This window comes from Ranitomeya variabilis, chromosome 7 (assembly GCF_051348905.1).
Source record: "Ranitomeya variabilis isolate aRanVar5 chromosome 7, aRanVar5.hap1, whole genome shotgun sequence".
Classification (NCBI taxonomy): Eukaryota; Metazoa; Chordata; class Amphibia; order Anura; family Dendrobatidae; genus Ranitomeya; species Ranitomeya variabilis.
Genome location: NC_135238.1, coordinates 45,748,988 through 45,772,797, shown reverse-complemented (window position 1 = coordinate 45,772,797; position 23,810 = coordinate 45,748,988). Strand labels below are relative to the sequence as shown.

Here is a 23,810-nt window from a genome sequence, read left to right as displayed (position 1 = left end):
CTAAAAAACGCGGTGTTTTGCCGCGTTTACATGCGTTTTTTCACCACATGCGTTTTTTTAAAAAACACTGCAGATCAAAACGCAAGTGTGAAACCAGCCTCAATCTATGAGGTCTTGCACATGACCAATTTTTATTTTGTCTCCCATGACAGTACCAAGAGAGATGCAAAAGAAGAAACGGACAGCACCACAGCAATTGTGACAGAACAGCTTACGTGTTTATTCTGCCATCTGCAACGTTTCGGTCCTGAGACCTTTATCATGCTTGATAAAGGTCTCAGGACCGAAACGTTGCAGATGGCAGAATAAACACGTAAGCTGTTCTGTCACAATTGCTGTGGTGCTGTCCATTTCTTCTTTTGCATTTGGACTTTATACTGGGATGGATCCCCTGGTGTGGACGGGCACCCTGTTGTCCATAGAGACGTTATTAATTTAGGGTGCGGCCTGACTTCCAATTTTTTATTTTTAGTACCAAGAGAGAGAGAATCCGCCCCTCAGGGACAGGAAACCTACAGACATAAAAGGTCAGCACCTCTCCCACGCATCAGTTGGTTTCCTGTCCCTAACGGGAATCCTATCCTTACAAACATACCTGTAGAAGATCGACAGATCCCAGGCCTGGCCGGTTGGTTCAGGCAGCGGGGGTCCCTTTACCGAGTGGAAGGTGGAGAAACTTCTGTTATTTCTCTCCACAGTTGAGAAAAATTAATCCCACTCTGATCAGAGTGTGAGTAGCATAATAAGGCCGGGATCACACATACGCGTGATACGGCTGAGTCTCGTAGGTGAAATCCCTCCTCTGGCGCCGGCACTTGGGAGTGGAGCGTGCAGCTCCATGTGTTGCTGTGTGGCTGCACGCTCCGCTCTGGAGTGCCGGCGCCAGAGGAGGGATTTCACCTGCGAGACTCAGCCGTATCTCGCGTATGTGTGATCCCGGCCTAAGACTGATTTTCTCAGATGGAGAAAAATTTGTCATCTGCATTCCCTGATGTAATTCACAGAAGTGTGGGAGTTTAAATAGGGTGTGGTACTGCCTCATTGTCCACAGCAGGGAACGGATTACTCCTTCTGAGCTGCTAGACTGTGCACACACCCATTCTCTTTGGACGGCAGCACCACAAGTCCAATCCACGCCAGTGTTGCTGGCTGAGCAGTGCCTAATCTTCCCAGTAATATTGGTCTTAACTTCCCCACCACCACCAGCACTGTACCAGGAGTAAATAAGGTAGCACATGGCAACAGAAGCAGACATCGATGGAGCAAGGCCAGGTAAGGATGTAGCAGGCATTTATATTCTTCCTATCGGTTTGAAAGCTGGAATTTTCTTTTATGTCCGCCTCTATAGTGATTTAACGCTTCTCCCAGTGGCCTAGTAAACTTCTTCCACCCTAAACTAAAGAAGTATCTTAAAATTACTGTCTATGAAAATCTTTTTTTCTTACCATAAAGGTCAGGATTTGGAGTCGCACAAAGGAAAAAGCTGAAAAATTTGCAAGAGCCGTAGAAGGAAAAGTTCACGTTTGTTCCACAGCCCAAGAAGCAGTGACTGGTGCTGATGTAATTATCACAGCCACAATGTCTACAGAACCCATCCTTTTTGGGGATTGGGTCAAGCCAGGTGCACACATAAACGGTACTGCAGTTAATACTGTTTTCTTTTCCTTAAAGACAATAATATAGAAAAAATCAATAAACTCTGGCAACACATAAAAATATTCCCTACACTCTTCAACTATGTTGACCTTTTAATTTATGTATTTTTTTTTCTTAACAATTTATGCAAAAATCAGACAGCCAACATTTTTGCTAAGACATTAGAAAACCTTGAATATTAAGATAATATGGGCTTTATATATAAATCTTAAAGGGGTTGCCCGGTCCAAAATAAGTCTGAAGTCACTCTTGTGTGACTGCAGATGTATGAATCCCACCTGCGCACGCAGGAACGGGATAGATGTAGGAGTTATACATATTCCCCGCCAGAACCTGACTAGTGAGCGTGGCCTTGGTCCATACGCATACACTATCGAAGAAGCTGCAGCGGGAACCCGGATACCTGGAGTGCTGAGTCCTGATAATTGGGTGTCCGGTGCCGCAGCTGCATGTGTTGCGGCTGTGTGATAGTCACAACCCATGCATGGAGAGCCTGTGTGTTGTGACTGTCACGCAGACGCGACACATGCAGCTGCGACGCCGGACACCTGATTATCGGAGCGCTCTGGGTATCTGGGTTCCCGCTGTAGCTTGCCGAATAAGGAGGGAGCCGAACATATTCGATCATATTTAGTTAAAAGGAGTTTGTCAGCACAAAATGACTTTTCATACTCAATACAGGGACTGGGTGTACATTGGGAATGGCTCAGCCCTTCGTCATGTTTTCCATCTATCTCTGCCCTTCGTTGGCACCTGAAAAGCCAGAGCTGTCAATCAAGGATGAGGAGGTTGGAAATAGATGGAAAACAAGTAAGTGGGAAGATCCACTGAACTGCTTGGATATGTCAAAGTTGCACTGAGCTCCTATGCTTGGTTTGAACAGTAATTTTTTTCTGAGAGACTTCCTCTAAGGCCAGGGTCACACTTGCGAGTGCAATGTGAGAATCTCGCACATCAATACCCGGCACTGCCGCCGGCACTCGGGACCGGAGTGTGCGGCTTCATGTATTTCTATGCAGCTGAACGCTCCGGTCCCGAGTGCCGGCGGCAGTGCCGGGTATTGAGGCGAGAGACTAGCACAAGTTTCTCGCATTGCACTCGCAAGTGTGACACCGGCCTAAGGATGATTTGAAGTGAACATAGTCATTCATTAGATTTAGAATTCAGTGACTTAAAGAAAGATTAAATAAGACAACGTTCTTTTTCAGCTCTTGGTGCTTGCCGGCCGGACTGGAGAGAACTAGATGATTCTCTGATGAAGAATTGTGTGCTGTATGTGGACACCAGAGAGGCCAGTCAGAAGGAGTCTGGGGATATTGTGCTATCCGGGGTAAGATGTCTTCACCAGAAAAATATATTGGCCACCAGTGATCAGTGAAGAAGAACACTTCCAGATCATCTGAAGATAAAACTACAGTATCCTACTAAAAAAATGATATTCACTCTATTAATAAAACTTTGTTTAAGAGTTAATAAAATTACACAAGAGCTTCAGGAAAGAGCTCAACGTGAGCAAACCTATATATCAGACCCCTCTGACAATACTACATTCATATAGAAAGAGGCTCATGAACCATACAAAGAATATGTTTTGTCTAAGGCAGATAATAAATACTACTTTGTCCATCAAAAATATTTTGAAGAGGGGAAAAGTGATGGCCACTTGCTTGCCACAGTAGTACGATCTTATAAAAGCTCTAAAGGGAAGCTTGTAAAAGATACTTATAATATTATGGGGGATTATTATGAGGAAGTATACGAATCTAAATCCACTCATAAGGATGCTGGGAAAGGGAGGTTTTTAGACAATATCAATATGCCCAAGTTGTCAGCAGGAGCAAGTGCGGCTATGGATCCACCTCTGACCCTCAAGGAGCTGAAGGTCCCCTCACAATCCATACCCAATGAAAAGGCATCAGAATCAAATGGCTTACTGAGAATTTTTCCAAACATATGCTGAGATATTATTACCAAAGTTGGATTTTGTCGCATTGTGGAGGTGAACACTGCAGATTGCCCCCTTTGTTTGTTCTTCTTCGTCATTACCATAGAGCCCCTGGCATGTTTGTTGAGATAATAGATTTTAAATGCAGTAATATGGAGGAACGTATCTCCCTATATGCTGATGATATGTTATCATATGTTGGGGATGTCCTAAAATGTATAGACCCAATACTATTAGGGAATATGGGTGTAATAATTATAGGGGATAATTCAGGAGACTCTTTGCGTGGAACAAGACAACAACAGGACACAGTTTTATAAGTGGTAAAGTTTATATTATCACACGGTGATTCAAACAGGTGCAGAGAGAAACTCAAGTCCACAACACTTGGTGCAAATAATAAACGCAGCTTAGCAGTCAATAGGAAACTTCAGAGGTAGATGCAAACAAACAGAAAGTCTATGAAGCACAGTTATTCTTGAGGAAAACTTGACACAAATAGATCCTTGACTTAGTCCAGACACAGATAGATATGCTATAAGGCAGTTCAAATCATATCTTAGCTCAACCAGGGAGGCCTGGTTAATAGTCTCAGGTTTTGCAGAGCAGCAAACAGCTTACATGTCCAACAAATGCAGATGGAAGTAACACGAGCAGCAGATGAAGGAGGATTACTGAACACTGGTGTATGCAGCAGGAACTCAGAGCAGAGTGGCAGGATCTCCAACACAGGTTCACAGGAGCAGGTGCAGGTGCAAGGCCAGGGAGTAATCAGGAGCTGGATGCAAAGCAGAATAATATAGCACAGACTGAAGGCTGGGGTGGAGTTTTATAGCAGGAAGACAAGTGCACATGAGACCAAAGACGCCATGTTGGAAAAGGGCAGTAATGCACAAAAGGTAAAAAATGTTCAGAGTCCTGACATTACTCCCTCCTTAGAAGCGGCCTCAGGACGATCCTGGACCTGGTTTCTCAGGGAATCTCTGATGAAAACGAGAAATCTTCTGTTGGGCATTGATGTGTTCCACAGGTTCCCAAGAGTCTTCCTCAGGGGGATATCCCTGCCATCTTATCAGATATTGGAGCCGATTCCTGCGAATCCTGGAATCAATAATTTCCTCCACCACAAATTGTTCTTGCCCATCAATCAACACAGGCTGCGGAGGTGGCACAACACGTCCCTGGAAGGTATTAGGAGATACAGGCTTTAGTAAAGATACATGAAAAAGTGGGTGCACCTTCATTGTCCTAGGTAGCTTCAGCCGGCAGGCCACAGAGCTCACAATACCATTGATCTTGAAAGGGCCAATGCATTTCTGTCCAAGTTTTTGTGAAGGAACGTTTAACTTCAGATTCTTAGTTGCCAACCACACGGAATCTCCTACCTTGAACATGGGTGCAGGTTTACAGAATCTATCAGCCGATCTCTTATAACGTTCTAGATTGCGATGGTCAGTTAGCACTATGATCTGTTGTGCAGCTCCTTGCAGATGATGCCTCCATTCTTTGAAAGCCGCAATAGCCAGCAATTCCTTGTCTCCCACGTCGTAATTCTTGTCTGCTGAGGTTAGTCTACAGGAAAAGAAAGCACAAGGATGTAGCAGACCCTTCTCTCCAGTACTTTGGGAGAGAATAGCTCCCAAAGCATTATCAGAAGCGTCCACCTCCACAATGAAAGGATGTGTTGGATCTGGGTGTATCAACAGCGGTGCTGATGTGAAACAGATCTTCAGCCGATCAAAAGCTTCTTGAGCCTGTGATGACCACTTAAAGGGCTTTTCCTTCTTTGTCAAGGAAGTAATGGGACGGACAATATCAGAAAAATTTCGAATGAAGCGTCTGTAGAAATTTGCAAAACCAATAAAACGGTGGACCTCCTTAACGTTCTTGGGTGCCGGCCAGTCAAGGATAGCCTGAATCTTACCAGATTCCATGTTCAGCCCCTGGGGAGAGATGATATAACCCAAGAACTGTATCTCAGAACGATGGAACTCGCATTTCTCCGGCTTGATATACAGTTGGTTCTCTTTCAGACGTCTTAAAACAGTTTTGACATGTTCTTCATGTTCCTGTAGAGAGTCAGAAAAGATTAGTATATCGTCCAAATAGATCACCACAAACTGGTCCAACAAATCTCTGAAGATGTCATTAACAAGGTGTTGAAATGCTGCAGGGGCGTTACAAGCCCGAAGGGCATCACAAGAGATTCAAAGTGTCCATACCGGCATCTGAATGCTGTCTTCCACTCATCCCCTGGACGAATACGCACCAAATTATAAGCCCCACGAAGATCCAGCTTAGAGAACAACTTAGCATGGCGGACTCTTTCCAGTAATTCGGGAATCAGAGGCAAAGGGTAAAGGTTTCGTACGGTTACCTTATTGAGTTCCCAATAGTCAACACAGGGTCTCAGGGTCCCATCCTTCTTCTTTACAAAAAAAATGGGTGCCCCTGCTGGTGAGGAAGAAAGACGTATGAAGCCTTTGGCCAGATTTTCATCAATATACTCCTTTAAGGCTTGAAGCTCAGGTGCCGCCAAAGGGTATACGTGACCAAAAGGAATATCTGCCCCAGGAAGCAACTCAATGGAACAGTCATAATGCCTGTGTGGAGGAAGCTGATCTGCATTCTTCTTGTCACAGAGGTCAGAGAACTCTTTATATGCTGGAGGTAAAGAAAATACCTGTACATGTGGTTCCGTAGCCGTGTACTCAGGGACAGCTTCTGTTAACGCTGAGTTGCTCCTTGTTGGAAAGATAATCTCCTTTGTCTCCCAGTTGATAATTGGGTTCTGAGAACGCAGCCAAGGAATGCCTAAAATCACAGGAAAATGAGGAGAAGAAATTAGCAAGAAAGAAAGTTGCTCCTGATGATTAGGCTCCAACAAAATTTCAAGGGGTACGGTCTCCTGATCCACAGGCCCAGAGATTAAAGGTGACCCATCCACTGTTTCCATGGTAATTGGAGAGGCTCTTAGCTGAATTTTAATACCATGTTCCTTGGCAAATGCGATATCCATGAAATTGCCACCTGCACCAGAGTCAATCATAGCTGAACTGGAAATCCACTGTCCTGAACACAGGATCTTAATAGGGAGAGAACAGTGAGAGTTCTTTTCCTTCAGCTCCTTGGGGGGTGAAGTCATAGAAAGTGAATGGAATACAGCGTTTAAAGGCAGGCTACATTCAGAGATGTCAGATTCATCATCACAGTTGTCATACTCCCCTATTGCTGCTAGCACCTTGTTAGGCCGTATAGGACACTTAGGACAATTGATGAAGAAGTGGTCAGACTGGCCACAGTAGAAACATAGACTTTCACGAAGGTGATGCTCCCGACGCTCATTGATCTCGCGTCTCTGAGCGGAATCAATTTGCATGGGCACCTCCTCCACTCCCGAGATGTTTTACCTGCAGGCTCTTTGGAAGGAAGGGAAAATTTAGAAATACGGTTATATGCAGCAAATTTCTCCTGCCTACGCTCAGTAAGGCGAATGTCTATGTGCACACAATGCTGTATAAATGTCTCTAGTTCTTGTGGTGACTCCGAGCGGGCTAGTTCATCTTTTATAATACTAGACAGACCCCTTTTAAAAATAGGCAATTGTGCATAACTGTCCCAATTGGTATCTACCGCCAATCTCCTGAATTCAGTGGCATACTCAATAACAGAACGTTTAGCCTGGCGTAAAGACAACAAAGCAGATTCAGCGGTTGCACGGCAATTAGGGTCATTAAACATTAATGCCATAGCGGCCAAGAAATCATCCAAGTTATTTAACCGTGGGTCGCTAGACTCAATCATCGGATTCGCCCAGGCGAGCGCTCGTGAGGTCAGTAGCATTATTACACACAATACTTTTGATCTATCATTAGGAAAACGGTCAGCATGCACATCAAAATATAGCATACATTGATTCACAAAGCCACGAAATTTGTCGCGATCACCATTAAATCTGAATGGGGGCAACTTAGGTGGGCTAGCTGGTGGCGGTTGCCCAGAGGGTAAAGTCACTTGTGCAGCTATTTGCGTGCTTATGTCCTGAGAAGCCCATCCATACTGGGACTCTATGCCAGCAAGTTTGTTTTCCTGGGCTGCCATGCGATTGCTTAAGTCCTGCAAAGTTTGTCCAAACACTTGTTGATTGTGTTCAAAGCTTCCAAACTTCTTTTGCAGACCTTCCACATCTTTCTGCAGTGATCTAATTATGGAAAACACCTGCTCTAATCTGCTCTCTGCAGTCATTGTTCCAGTAGTCCCCTTTTTTTATGGCTAGATTATCCTGTAATAATTATAGGGGATAATTCAGGAGACTCTTTGCGTGGAACAAGACAACAGGACACAGTTTTATAAGTGGTAAAGTTTATATTATCACACGGTGATTCAAACAGGTGCAGAGAGAAACTCAAGTCCACAACACTTGGTGCAAATAATAAACGCAGCTTAGCAGTCAATAGGAAACTTCAGAGGTAGATGCAAACAAACAGAAAGTCTATGAAGCACAGTTATTCTTGAGGAAAACTTGACACAAATAGATCCTTGACTTAGTCCAGACACAGATAGATATGCTATTAGGCAGTTCAAATCATATCTTGGCTCAACCAGGGAGGCCTGGTTAATAGTCTCAGGTTTTGCAGAGCAGCAAACAGCTTACATGTCCAACAAATGCAGATGGAAGTAACACGAGCAGCAGATGAAGGAGGATTACTGAACACTGTTGTATGCAGCAGGAACTCAGAGCAGAGTGGCAGGATCTCCAACACAGGTTCATAGGAGCAGGTGCAGGTGCAAGGCCAGGGAGTAATCATAGCTGGATGCAAAGCAGAATAATCTAGCACAGACTGAAGGCTGGGGTGGAGTTTTATAGCAGGAAGACAAGTGCACATGAGACCAAAGACGCCATGTTGGAAAAGGGCAGTAATGCACAAAAGGTAAAAAATGTTCAGAGTCCTGACAATGGGAAATGATCAGCTCAACTTCATAACCTGAGACAAATCGGTGTTGCTTCTCCAGCATTCGTTTTGTCACCATTCTGCATCATGCTGTTAGTGTGGGGTCTATGACTACGTTCTGCTAATCATTCATCTGATACTGAGGCATTCCGTTTCTGAATATTTTTTCTAATAGATTTTGAGTATATTATTATTATACTTGGTGAGCTGGTTGTGTGATTTTTGTCTGAATGGTATATACATAACATAGAAGTAGTTTAACACACTGAACATAGAATTTAAAGAGCTATGTGTCATGCAGCGCTCGCCCCCGGCTTCTGCAGCTCGCCGGGTGCGCGCGCGCGGCGCATTCAGCTCTGCGCGTGCGCACATCTGATTCCTCTGTTGGCACTCCTTCCTGTCCTCTCCGTCATCCTGGAGGACTGTAACCCGGAAGTAGCTCTCACGCTGGTATATAAGCTGCTTCCTGCTGCTCCTCTGTGCCTGATGATCATTTGTGTTTACAAGTGCTTCTGGTCACCTGTGGTCTCTGTGCATTCCTAGCTTTCTGACCTTGGGACTCCTCCTTCCTCTGCAGTACCTGCCTGATTTTCCTGTGTTCCTGCTTTGTTCCTTCAGTTCCTGTTTCTCTGCGGTACCTGCCCGGCTCCTTTACCATTTCCTTGCTCCCGTCAGCCTCTGTGTCTCCATATTGTCTCGTCAGCCTCCGTGTCTCTGTAGTATTCCCATCTTCTCCCTCGTCTCAGTAGTTCCTTGCCATTCCCTCTGTTTCCTCCGCTGTTTCCTTCGGTCCCTGTGTTCCTGCAGTGTACCCTTCTTATCTCAGTCGACCCTCCAGCTTCCGTGGCGATAGTCCCTCACGGGCCTGCCCCTAACGCTCCCTGTATAGGGGGCGGTCCACCTGGTCAGCTCGTCCGGGAGGGGTTCGTCGTCACGGTCCAGTGGGTCCACTCTCCGTTGTCCCTGTTTGAATCCACTCTCTCAAATGGGACTGCACTCGGATGACATCTGAGTGCAGCCTGATTCTTACAGCATCACAGTATCATCAGGCCATGGACCCCGCTGGAGCTTCCGCTACTCAAAAAGACTTACTCTTTTTGCGTGAAAACCAGACTAGGATCATGTCGTTTTTAAAAAATATGGAGTCTCGCCTAGCGGCTTTACAGCCTTCTGATCCTGGTATTGCTCCGCAGTTGGTTGCCCTTCAGCTGGAGCTAGGTCTACAATGGGACACTCAGTCCCATATTTCGAATTTTTTGGCCTCTATTAATGATCGGCTTCTCGCCCTCCAGAATGTGGCCTCTGTCTCCACTCCTGTCTCTGCGCCACAACCCTCGCCCCGACTTGCTAGACCTCCTCGGTATGGTGGGGATCCTAAAGCGTGCCGCAGCTTTCTTATTCAATGCCAGTTGCATTTTGAATTGTCTCCGCTACTTTATCCCACCGATCGAGCTAAGGTTGTTTTTATAGTATCCCATTTGGAGGGTGAGGCTTTGGCGTGGGTTAATCCCCTCTGGGAGCATAATGATCCTTTGGTCTCCCAACTCAATCCGTTCCTGGATACCTTCCGCAAGGTTTTTGATGAACCTGGACGTCTGGTCTCTACCACAGAGTCTATCTTTAACCTTAGCCAGGCCACTCTCTCTGTAGCTCAGTACGCCATCCGTTTCCGGACTCTGTCTTCAGACCTTGGGTGGAATAATGAGGCTTTGGTTGGAGCGTTTTGGCGTGGTTTGTCTTCACGGATTAAGGATGAGCTGGCAGGACGGGACACTCCCACCTCTTTGGATGATCTTATCTCCTTGGCCATACGCATTGATCTGCGCTTTCAGGAGCGCACTCGCGAGCTTGCCAGAGAAAAGAGACCTCTTCGCCAGACCACTATTGCTCGAGGGACTTCTTTTTCTCAAACAGCCCCGGTGGTTTCTTCATCTTCTCCTGAACCCATGCAGGTCGATCGCTTTGAGTCTTCCGAGCAGCGCCGCAAGGAGAGACTCGCACAAGGTCTCTGTTTTTACTGCGGTAGTGCCTCTCATCTCTTACGCGCCTGTCCTCAGAGGTCGGGAAACGCCTCCGCCTAGGACAGGTAAGAGAGGCCTTCCTAGGTGGTTATGACTCCTCTCCACCTCTGGTTTTGTCTGTTATTCTACATTTAGGTTCCCGTCACTTTTCTCTGGAGGCTTATGTTGATTCAGGAGCGGCTGGGAACTTTGTTCAGCTCGAGGTTGTAAACAGGCTTGGGATACCTGTTAGACCCTTGGAGACTCCTAGACAAATAGCTTCCGTCGATGGTCAGCCTTTGCGGGAGACCATCAACTTAGTTACGGAGGAAGTTGAACTTCAGATTGGAGCTCTTCATCGTGAGAAACTGGCCTTTTATGTTTTACCTTCATTGTCTCATTCTTTCCTTTTGGGTCTTCCTTGGCTGAGAGATCACGAACCCACTCTGGACTGGCGCACTGGAGATGTTCTACGGTGGGGACAGTCTTGTCTGAACAGGTGCCTGCTTCCTGTCAAGCCTGCGTCCTCCTTTCGGTCTGCTTCGGAATCCACGGGAATTCCTCCAGCCTATTGCGCCTTCTCGGATGTCTTTAACAAGAAGGAGGCGGAGATCTTGCCGCCGCACCGCTCTTATGACTGCCCGATAGACCTTGTTCCTGGTTCTACTCCACCTCGAGGACGTATTTACCCATTGTCTCCTACCGAAACTCAAGCCATGTCCGAATATATCCAAGAGAATCTGGCCAGAGGCTTCATTCGAAAGTCCTCCTCACCTGCAGGAGCTGGGTTCTTCTTCGTCAAGAAGAAGGACGGTTCTCTTCGCCCATGTATAGACTATCGGGGTCTCAACACTATCACGATCAAGAACAAGTACCCACTTCCTCTCATACCAGAACTCTTTGATCGTCTACGTGGAGCACGAATCTTTACCAAATTGGATCTCAGAGGAGCTTATAATTTGGTCCGTATCCGTTCCGGTGACGAGTGGAAGACTGCGTTTAATACCAGAGATGGTCATTATGAATATTTGGTTATGCCATTCGGTTTATGCAACGCACCCGCAGTCTTCCAGGAGTTTGTAAATGATGTTTTTCGGGATCTACTTTACACCTGTGTTGTAGTGTACTTGGACGATATCCTTGTGTTCTCTCCAGATCTGTCTACTCACAGAAGAGATGTACGGCAAGTACTTCAGCGTTTGAGAGAGAATCGGCTGTACGCAAAACTGGAAAAATGTGTCTTCGAACAGTCATCTCTTCCCTTCTTGGGTTTCATCATTTCCGACGCTGGTTTGTGTATGGATCCAGGAAAAGTTTCTGCCGTGCTCAACTGGCCACGTCCTCTTGGAGTGAAAGCAATTCAGCGATTTCTTGGATTTGCTAACTACTATCGGCAGTTTATCCCTCACTTTTCCTCTCTTTCTGCTCCAATCTCCTCCATGATTCGGAAGGGTGCCAATCCTCATCTATGGTCGTCTGAGGCCGAAGAGGCTTTCCGGTCCATCAAGCAGGCCTTCGCCTCCGCTCCTATTCTTCATCGTCCTGTGGCCAATAAACCCTTCATCCTTGAAGTAGATGCTTCTGCAATTGGAGCTGGAGCTGTGCTCTCGCAGAAATCCTCTTCTGGTCGTCTTGTGCCCTGTGGTTTTTTCTCTAAGATCTTCTCCTCCTCTGAAAAGAATTATTCTATCGGTGATAAAGAACTTTTGGCAATCAGGTTGGCATTGGAGGAGTGGCGGTACCTCTTGGAGGGGGCTTTACATCATTTTGTAATTTACACAGATCACAAGAATCTGGCATATATCCGCTCTGCGCAAAGACTAAATCCTCGGCAGGCCAGGTGGGCCTTGTTTTTCGCCAGGTTTGACTTCGAACTTCGTTTCCTGCCAGGAGATAAAAACTCCAGAGCCGACGCTCTGTCTAGGTCATTCCAGGCGGTGGATATGGAGGAAGAACCTGCGCACATCATCGATCCTGCAAGAGTTATCACAGTTGCTCCTCTCTCTCTTTCCTCGTTGCCTCCGGGTAAGACCTTAGTTGCTGAAGAGAACAGAGAACGCGTCTTACTTTGGGGTCATGCCTCCAAATTAGCTGGACATGTTGGTCTCAAAAAAACCCTCCGTCTGATCTCTCGCTATTACTGGTGGCCTACGTTGTCCAAGGACGTCCAAAGTTTTGTCGCCTCTTGTCCCTCCTGTGCCAAGAATAAAATTCCCAGGCAACTACCCTCCGGGCTTTTGCATCCTTTACCGGTACCCTCCACTCCGTGGCAACATTTATCGATGGACTTCATCACTGACCTGCCTTCTTCATCTGGTTGTACCGTCATCTTCGTGGTCATGGATCGTTTCTCCAAGATGGCTCATTTCATTGCACTACCTGGTTTGCCTTCTGCTCCCGAATTGGCAAAGATTTTTGTTCACCATATTTTTCGTCTTCATGGTCTTCCTTTACATATTGTTTCTGACCGAGGCGTTCAATTCACCGCCCGCTTCTGGAAATCCCTCTGCAAATCTATGAACATTTCGCTTGACTTTTCTTCGGCCTACCATCCGCAGTCCAATGGCCAGGTGGAACGTACTAATCAGACCTTGGTAACTTATCTCCGTCATTTTTCCAATTCCCATCAGAATGATTGGTCTGACTTGCTGCCATGGGCTGAGTTTTCTTACAATAACCATTCCAGCGAAGCTACTAACAAATCTCCATTTTTTATCGTCTACGGTCAACATCCTGGTCTTCCTCTTCCGGTTCCTCCTGTCTCTACTGTACCAGCGGCTGATCTTCTGTCTAGAGAGTTCTCCAGGGTCTGGCAGGAGACCAAGTCTGCCCTTGAGTTGGCTCAAGTCAGGATGAAGAGACATGCGGACAAAAGACGCCTCGATTCTCCTATATTCCATCCTGGGGACAAGGTTTGGGTTTCTTCTAAATTTATCCGTCTCAAAATTCCTTCACATAAGCTGGGTCCTCGCTATATCGGTCCATTCGAAGTTTTGTCTCGTATTAATGACGTTTCTTACAAACTTAAGTTGCCTGCCTCTCTGCGTATTTCTAATTCTTTTCATGTGTCTCTCCTTAAACCCGTAGTTTTTAATCAGTTTCATTCTTCTAACCTTTGTTCTCCTTCGCCTGTTTCCGAGGATGATGTCTTTGAAGTTAGGGACATTTTAGCCATGAAAAAACTTAGAGGGAGAACTTTGTTTTTGGTTGACTGGAAAGGTTTTGGTCCTGAGGAGAGGTCCTGGGAGCCTCGTGAGAACATTCAGGCCCCTCGCATTTTGTCCCGGTTTCTTTCAAGTCTTAAAAAGGAGGGGCGTAAAGACGGGGGTACTGTCATGCAGCGCTCGCCCCCGGCTTCTGTAGCTCGCCGGGTGCGCGCGCGTGGCGCATTCAGCTCTGCGCGTGCGCACATCTGATTCCTCTGTTGGCACTCCTTCCTGTCCTCTCCGTCATCCTGGAGGACTGTAACCCGGAAGTAGCTCTCACGCTGGTATATAAGCTGCTTCCTGCTGCTCCTGTGCCTGATGATCATTTGTGTTTACAAGTGCTTCTGGTCACCTGTGGTCTCTGTGCATTCCTAGCTTTCTGACCTTGGGACTCCTCCTTCCTCTGCAGTACCTGCCTGATTTTCCTGTGTTCCTGCTTTGTTCCTTCAGTTCCTGTTTCTCTGCGGTACCTGCCCGGCTCCTTTACCATTTCCTTGCTCCCGTCAGCCTCTGTGTCTCCATATTGTCTCGTCAGCCTCCGTGTCTCTGTAGTATTCCCATCTTCTCCCTCGTCTCAGTAGTTCCTTGCCATTCCCTCTGTTTCCTCCGCTGTTTCCTTCGGTCCCTGTGTTCCTGCAGTGTACCCTTCTTATCTCAGTCGACCCTCCAGCTTCCGTGGCGATAGTCCCTCACGGGCCTGCCCCTAACGCTCCCTGTATAGGGGGCGGTCCACCTGGTCAGCTCGTCCGGGAGGGGTTCGTCGTCACGGTCCAGTGGGTCCACTCTCCGTTGTCCCTGTTTGAATCCACTCTCTCAAATGGGACTGCACTCGGATGACATCTGAGTGCAGCCTGATTCTTACAGCATCACACTATGCTCTATCTATTGGGTTAAGGGATAACCTACCGATTGCTGGGCCCTTTTCCTTTAAGAGAATAATGGACTTAACCAAGGTTAACTATATTGGCCACCAGATCAAGGTTAGGAAATATTGTACCTGTCTGCAATTATATTCTACCATATTACTCCTGAAAAGGCCACATGTAATTTGCAAAAAATTAATTGTTAATTAGTTTTTAAAGGAATAAAAAAAGTTGGTAATTTATCAACTCTAGCACCTTGCCAATCCCTATCAGAATGGATATAGTGAGTGCTGTTCTTGGCTATCTCGAGTAGTCTCATAGAGGATGAATGGTGCAGTAGTGCACATGCTCAACCTTCTGTCAGGGAGCACTATCAGTAGAAGGCTTGCCCGGATCGCCTTTGTATTACCCGCTTTGTCTTGCAGATCCTAGGGGAACCCTAGCCTTCACTTTTTAGCCCCTATATAGACATCTGAATTCATGCAGTGGCCCCTTGGGTTGAGTCCACATAGAGGCTGTTAGCCATTACAGCAGACTGGCAGAAGATGGACAGGAAGCCGGCTCAATACCAAGAGATGGGAATCAAGAACAAAATTGTCAGGGTGTTTATGTTGAATAGTCAAATCACGCTAGGAATCAAACTAGCTAAGCAGTTTGAGAGTAACGATAGTGAACCAGGAAGAAGAACTTGTAACTGGCAACTGGAGGCAGGGAGCTTGGAGTTTACATGTTGTGTAGCTCCACCTAAGGCTCACCAAAAGGGAGTTATTGAGAAAACCATGGAATTTACTGTCAAGGTCTTCAGAACCCCGTGTTTTTTATCATCACTGGAGGTCCCAGCAGTTAGACCCATGACAAATGGGAAGTTATCCTCTAATCTGAATACTCAGTTGTTTCCTGCGGTCCTATAAAGAATGAATTGAGGATTTGAGAGCCCCATTCTTGGTATCAGTGGGGGGCCCAGACGTCTGACCCCCATCCATTCGGAAATTATCACTTATTCAGTGGATAGGTGCTGACTTTACATTTTTGTTATAACCCTTTTCAATACTCAGACATTGCAATAGGCAACATGCTCCATACTTGTTCTTTTTAGGCTGATGTTGAAGAATCAGAAATGAAAAAGTTGACAATATTTTGATTGTGTGTTTTCTTTTTTTCATTTAGGCAACTATTTTTGGAGAAATTGGTGAAATACTCAAAGGAACAAAACCCGCTTTTCCAGATAAAACAACGGTTTTTAAGTCAGTAGGTAAGAAACAAATCGGAGATATAGATCTATATTGTAAAAAAAATGCTTGAATGAATAGTATAAGATGGCAAAAATAGAACAAATTACAATAATACATATGAAGAAGGTGCCATGGTGTAACTAATTCAGGTCATACAATTTGCATACGGTATATTATGTGTGTATATAATATATATACATACATAATACATACATACTCAAAAGTTTACATACCCAGGCAGAATCTTTTTTTTCTTGGCCTTTTTTCAGAGAATATGAATGATAACACCAAAACTTTTTCTCCACTCATGGTTAGTGGTTGGGTGAAGCCATTTATTGTCAAACTACTGTGTTTTCTCTTTCTAAATCATAATGACAACCCAAAACATCCATATTGCTGGGTGTCCAATGGGTGGGACCTTCAGTAATGCCGACATCGGGGCTCTTGAGCTTTGTCCTGCACGGTGCGGAGGTCCAATCATTGTGTATGGGACTTCCGGAAATAGCCGAACACTGTACTCCGCAGACTCACAGACCATTAATGGAGCGGAGGCCGAATATTTTCTATCTGAATAAATTCTCCATTTGTCCAAGCATAATGAATGAATGTATTGTAATAATAATAATACTATTGGGCTATTCTTTTACTTGTTGTACAAGCATGTGCATTTTCTCTGTACTGTACTGGTCATTTAATGGAAAAGTTTACCTGTCACTCTCTTAGTTCAGCGTGACCCATGTAATAAATACTTGGCAATGTAAGCCCACAGGATTTAGGCTAAAAGGCGCATAAAGAAATGTATTTAAATCAGTATAAATTCAGTAGAAATTTCCATGGTAACATCTAATAGCACGCAAAGTCCTCTCTATTCTTTTTTTTTTTTTGTTAGTAAATCCCATTATTTTCCCAGGAACGCTGGTTAATGCTTCTACATAATAAAAGTTGCCCGAACTCAGTTTTTCGCATTCTGTCTTAAATGTATTGCACATTAGTAACCGATGAAATATACCTAAATGACTGATCCATCAATTCCAGAACCTGACTCTAACATTTTTATGATTGAAAGAATGACACTTTGAACCTCAGCCTCATATTGTGCCGGCCGCTAATGGATTTCTGGGTCATTATATTAATTTAGGGCTAGACCCAGAAGTAATAAATTGAATGAGAAGAAATTGGTGGTGCTCTTAAGATGCATGAATATATTCAGGTGTTGTGAAATGCACAAGATATGTAATAGATGATCACTCCTTGATCTTCCTTTGAAGCCCGGTCTTTATAGGATTTAATTATATACTGCCAAACTCTAGTATTGCAGAATATAAAACAAGCAATCAAATGATCTCAGGTTCAAGTTCCCTAAAGGAAGTAAAAAAAAATAAAAATAAAAAAATAAAAATATATATAATTTTTTTTAAATATGACGAAATATCAATTTTGAATCACCCCTTTTTCCCAGTTTAAAAGTACAAAAAAATAAACATTTGTTAAGTCTGATCTATCAAAATATCTAACCCATATGGTAAGAAAAAGTGAAGAAGAATCAACGCCTTCGAAATGTGGATAAGGATGTTACCAATACCATGGTTGGCAAGAAGAACAACCAAATCAATTTAGGAACAAATCGAGTCAGACATGTGACTCGAAGCAAGGATCGCCGAGCTATGACTTTGGACACATCATACAAAGACAGCCATCACTGGAGAAGGACATCATGGTCAGAATAGAAGGGAATAGAAGGGAAGAATAGAAGAGGAAGACCAACAACCCAATGGCTTGATACTATCAAGATAATGGCGGAGAAGACCCTGGTGGACCTACCTAGGCTTGCACAAGATCGATCTTTCTACAGAGGGTTCATCCATCAAGTCGCCATAGCTCAAGATCAAGCTAAAGGCTTAAAAAAGAAAAAGGTAAAGAGAACAAAAAATAAAACAGTATTGGCATTTTTAGGTCCTACATTCTTTCCCTTTAAAAAATGCAATAGAAAGCTATCAAAATGTCATAAGTGCCCCAAAGTGGGATCTACAAAAACATCAGCTTGCCAGGCAAAACAAAACCCTCACACAGCCCAATCAAAGGAAAAACGAAAAAGTTATGGGTCTCAGAAAATGGCGACACAAACTATATTTTTTTTCTTATTTTATTTTAAGAAATCTCCACTTTTTTTTCCCCACTTGATTTAAAAAAAATATATATATATTCAAATTTGGTATGAGTGTAATCGCACTGACTTGAAGAGTCCTGTTACCAGGTAAAATTTACCGCACAATGAGCATCATAAAAACAAAACGCCAAAAATGAATGGCAGGTGTTTGTTTTTTTTAACAATTTCACCACATTTGGAATTCGGTTTCTGTTCCTCAGTACATTGCATGGTAAAATGATTGTCATTCAAAACTATAATTCATCCAACAAAATAATATCTCCTCATACGGCTATGTCAATAAAAATAAAAAAAAAATGGCTTTTTGAAGAATGTGAAGAAAAAAAACTAAATTGCAAAAATTGCTAAGGCAAGAAAGGGTTAGGTTTTATTGTGCTATTTTTCATTATTGACTTTCTTTGCAAAAATTCCATGCACAAATTTACAATAGCTTTTTTTTTTTTTGCATTCCCTCATTATGGCTCTGGTAGTGCTAGGATTTCACATGCTTTTGCTATGTGACTTCATACTGTTATGTGATAGACTGATGGTGAAACCACGGACATCCGATAATTAGTGATGAGCGAACATGCTGGGATAAGGTGTTATCTGAGCATGCTCAGGTGCTAACTGAGTGACTTTGACGTGCTCAAAAATATGCTCGAGTCCCCACGCCTGCATATATTGCGGCTGTCGAACAGCTAAGAGACATGCAGGCGGCTCGGGGACTCTAACATATTTTTTGTGCACGTCAAAGTCACTCAGTTAGCACCCGAGCATGCTCAGATAACACCTTATCCCAGCACATTCGCTCATCACCACTGATAATGCTTAGAATAGAAAAGTTTCATATTATAACTTTCTTTCTCTCTTTTTTTATATTTGCATATTTGTTTCTATTTATTTTTTAAATGCCTGTTTAATTTTTTTTAAAAATAATAAACCTATAAAAACATGGGACCCCCTAGCATCCAACAAGGGAAAGAATGGGAGGGAGGGGAACACACTCTTCTCTATTTCTAATCTGTCAGGAAAAGAGGGTGAACCCTGAGCTAACCCCTACCTATATAATCATGAAATACCCCTTTATGTTAAATAGGGTCTTACATTAACCTTAACCTGGCAACTGCCTAAATAACCCATGCCAATAATAACTTCTTTTTTTTTTAACTCCTTCATCCCTGCGGATAGACACTCCCCAGTTAGGCAGTATGGACCTATCCAGAAGTACAATTTTGGGTGAAAAAGTGGAAAAATTGATTCTATTTGATGGTTAAAAATAGTTTATCAAGATAAAATTTAATAGCGAATTCCTCTTCTGAGCTGAAAATGTCTTTAATATAGTCGCATACACTGGTGACTGAGAAGCCGAGAGTCCTGATAAAAGGCCTGTACTTTGGTATTTAAGCAGCTGCGCAGCCCCACAGCGAGGACCACTGACTGCTTGATAACGCAAGATGTAGAGGGGACTTTCCTGTAACATTGACCCTTCATTTCCAACAAATATATATATATATATATATATATATATATATATATATATATATATATATATATATATATAGTATGTATGTGTGTGTGTGTATATATATATATATATATATATATATATATATATATATATATATATATATATATATATATATATATATACACATACACCGTATAAGCCAAACCCCCTGATTTCCTGATTTTGCCACGAAAAACTGGGAAAACTTAATGACTCAAGTATAAGCCTAGGGTGGGAAATGCAGCAGATACCGGTAAATGTCAAAAGTAAAAATAGAATAAAAGTAAAATTAATTGAGACATCAGTAGGTTAAGTGTTTTTGAATATCCATATTGAATCAGGAGCCCCATATAATGCTCCATACAGTTAATGATGGCCCCATAATATGCCCCATATAATCCTGCATAAAGGTTAATAATGGCCCCATAAAATGCTCCATAAAGATATTTGCCCCATATAATGCTGCACAAATGTTAATTATCGCCCCATAAGATGCTCCATACAGACACTTGCCCCATATAGTGCTGCTCAAACGTTATGGCCCCATATGATGTTCCATACAGACACTTGCCCCATTTGCTGTTACTGCGATAAAAAAAATCAAATACTCACCTCTCCGTCGCTCAGGCCCCCGGCACTTTCAGTATTCACCTGCTCTCCGTTCCGGCGCCGCTCCATCTTCAGCATCTTCTGCACTGACGTTCAGGCAGAGGGCACACACTAACCACGTCATCGCGCCCTCTGACCTGAGCATCACTGCAGAAGACACTGAAGATGGAGCGGCGCCGAAACAGGGATCAGGTGAATTTAGAGCAGCGCAGCGCTCCCCTCCCGATTATACTCACCTGCTCCTGGCGCTGTGCAGTCCCTGGCTTCCCGGCGCCTCAGCTTCTTCTTGTAGTGAGCGGTCACTGTTACCGCTCATTACAGTAATGAATATGCGGCTCCACCCCTATGGGAGTTGGAGCCGCATATTCATTACTGTAATGAGCGGTACCATGTGACCGCTCAGTACAGGAAGAAGCTGCCAGCGCCGGGGAAGCCAGGGACCTGCAGGGACCGTGCTAGGAGCAGGTGAGTATAATTAGACAGCCCCTGCTCCCCCTCCCCTGCCGACCCCTGGGTATGATTTGAGTATAAGCTGAGAGGGTGACTTTCAGCCCCAAAAAATGGGCTGAAAATCTCGGCTTATACTCGAGTATATACGGTATATATACTGTGTATATATAATTTGGTAAATTATACTCGCACGAAACTCTAATCATCAGGGGACAGCCCCACTACGCAGAGAATCCTGCCGTTTACTTTATGTCAGCCATTGGAGACACCTGTCTAGTATAAAGCCGTAATATAACATATATCCTAATGGATTATGACTGATTAGAAGATCTGCTTTAAAGATTTGGTCTGAAACACAAATTCATTTTCATCCAACATGCCTATCTATGTTATGCCATAATCTAATCTGCTTTCTAATATACTGTAATTTAAAAAATGTCTTATCCTTTCCTCACTACACTATTCAACTGCTTTGCTTATTTTTTAATTTTGTGATGATGCTTCAAGCTGCAGTCCCTTTTGCAGCCTCTGCCCCCTCCCAGAAGCAAAGTATCAGTGGCACCTGTTTCAGGAGCTGGGCTAGTCCCTGCTCTACTGATCATGGGTCATTTGTCAATTCCAATGGATGCTCAGTAGATTCTTGTTACTATGCGATATGCACAGTGGCAGTGCACAAACTTGCCGAATGTGATCTGAAGTAGCGAGCCAGCAGGAGAGTGCACTCTCAGTGCACATTGTAAGAATAGCCGGCGAGGAAGCGCACTGACAGTGCACATTGTAAGAGTAGTTGGTGAGGGAGATCACTGTCAGTGCATGTTGTAAGAGTAGTTGGTGAGGGAACACGCTGTCAGTGCACCTTGTAAGAGTGGTTGGCGAGGGAGCACACTGTCAGTGCATGTTGTAAGAATAGCCGGTGAGGGAGCGCACTGTCATATTGCACAGTGACAAGAATCTACTGAGTATTCATCAAAATTGACAAACTGTGCATGCTCATTGGAGCAGGGGGTAGTCCAGCCCCTGAAATGGACGTGACTGCTGATACTTCATTTCATGGAAGGGGCAGAGCTCTTGGCAATTATCACAGCCCCTGACCCCTGATGACTCGTTTGAGTATCCCAGCATGCACTGGGATTCTCAAAAAAAGTGTCATCAAAAACAGAAGTAGTAAAAAATAAAGCAGAGGGAATGTTAGGACAATTTAAATTAAAGTATATTAGAAAATAGATTCAATTATGGCATTAAATAGATAGGGATTTAGAATGAAAATGAATTTGTATTTTAGAACACCACCTTAAAGCAAAAGCTGGTGGTCTGTGAGGTTTTTTTTTATGACACCATTCAGACTGGGATAGTGTTGAGCGGCCATAATCTCATTATTTCATACTGATAATCAATTGGAATTTGTTAATGGCAACAATGATGACCATATTTGATATAGAAAAAGTGATTGTGTCATTGGAAAATTACCTATACAGTATTTAAATTTAGGTTTTTATGTTAAATATATTTATTTTATTTTTTGGTATTTGACCTCTATACACAATAATAACCATCAAGGATCTAATTAATTAGATGGTAGGACCTCAACGTTCTTTGTGGGGCTACAGTAACCAAATCCAAAAAGGGATAAAACAGTGAGGCTATATTATTGTGTTACATGTATGACAATTAGGTCTTTTTTTTTCCTTTTAATGTTTTGCTTTCTTTTGTCATTTCAGGTATGGCAATCGAAGACACGGTCTCTGCAAAACTGGTTTATGACTCCTGGCTATCCAGTAAAGGAAATAAATGAACACTAAGGTGCATCAGCTCTAGCAGTCATTAGCATACAAAATATTTCCAATAAAGATATTTTCTAGAGATTTTTTTTTATCATTTCGCTTTATGTTTTTTATTGCCGATTAATCATATTTTTACTACAACTGTTAAGCATCATTGTTTTGCTGTCAAATTAAGTATAATTTGTTGCTTCGTAGCTATAACACTCCAGCAAATTGTATATCAACATGTTCTGTCTGGTTTTAAGAAAACAATTTCACAATAATGATGTCAGTGACATGAATATGCTAAACACCTTGCTTTGAGAAGAATAAACTGTTACTGTCATTTGGTGCATGTTTGTTTGGTGTCTATTAGATAATGTAGAGGTTTTAGAGAGATAGTCACCCAACCTCTATCCAAATACACAGACACATCCCCTTTGTCTCCTACCTCCCGACCATGTGTGTCAGTGTTTTACATGTAACTGTCAGGTATACATAAAACCAAAATTATTGGGCCTGTCTTAATCATGGAATTCAGGTTTTTCATTCAGTCCCATTACCCCCAGTGAATAACACCCTGCCCTTCGCCCCCAGTGTATAATATCCGGCCTCCCTCCCCCCATGTATAGCATCCAGCCTCTCACCCCCAGTGTATAACATCTGACCCCCTTACCCTCGGAGTATAACATTCGAGCCCATCCCCACTAATATATAATGTCTGACCGCCTCTCTTCCCCAGTGTATATGGAGCGCCCCCACACCGCCGCAGGGCCGAGGGGTACCCGGAGCCAGGCCTCTGGGTCTCAGTCCTGGGGTTGTCACGGTGGCTAGACCCGGTCCGTGGCCCTGTCTGTCAGTGGGGGACGTCCGGTGCAATAAGTGGTGTTGTAACGGTGCAGTTGTGGGGTGCAGGTCGCGGTAAATAACAAGGACACCAGGTTGCAGTCTCTTTACCTCTTTACTGAAGATCTCTGAGTCCTCAATCCAGAATACGGTTCACCAGGCTGCGCAAGTCCGGCCGGTCCAATGACACTTCCAGAGTTCTCTTCACAGGAGGAAATCTGTGCCTTCCCCCTAGCGCTATGTGTTGCAGTCCTTCCCTGCTGTGCTTACGGAAAGTACCCCACAACTGTTGTGTCTGTCTCTGATGTTCCCTCACAACTCGACTAGATGATGTTCTGCTAATCCTCCGTCCCTCCCTGAGGTTCGGGTAGGAACGGCACCCGTTTGACGGGTAGGCCTGGAGTTCTTCCGGGACCCTAGAGACGCCCCTCTCCCACAATTGCCTCCCAAGACTTCATAGGTGATTTGAGTTAGACAGCCCGCCTGAGACTGACTGTCCTGCCGCTGTTTGGAGTATTGCTTGAAGCTGAATGTTGTTCTACTCCCTCGGCGTTCCGGCCACCGGAAGTGCGCCTCAGTAGGATGTTGCTTCGGTCTTACAGCACGACTCCTACTGGTATTTCTCCTTTGCGTGA

At 44.0% G+C, this 23,810-nt stretch overlaps 1 protein-coding gene across 1 annotated transcript in view; it reads left to right on the top strand.

Annotated features, from left to right (window-relative positions):
- Positions 1-22,675, top strand: part of CRYM (crystallin mu) — a 40,811-nt gene extending 18,136 nt beyond the window's left edge. The window contains exons 5-8 of the mRNA XM_077274987.1: positions 1,453-1,636; positions 2,865-2,986; positions 15,790-15,874; positions 22,288-22,675. Of these exons, the coding sequence (XP_077131102.1) occupies positions 1,453-1,636; positions 2,865-2,986; positions 15,790-15,874; positions 22,288-22,361 (465 nt within the window). The 3' untranslated portion in view covers positions 22,362-22,675. The remainder of the gene's footprint in view (positions 1-1,452; positions 1,637-2,864; positions 2,987-15,789; positions 15,875-22,287) is intronic.
- Positions 22,676-23,810: the final 1,135 nt, after the last annotated feature.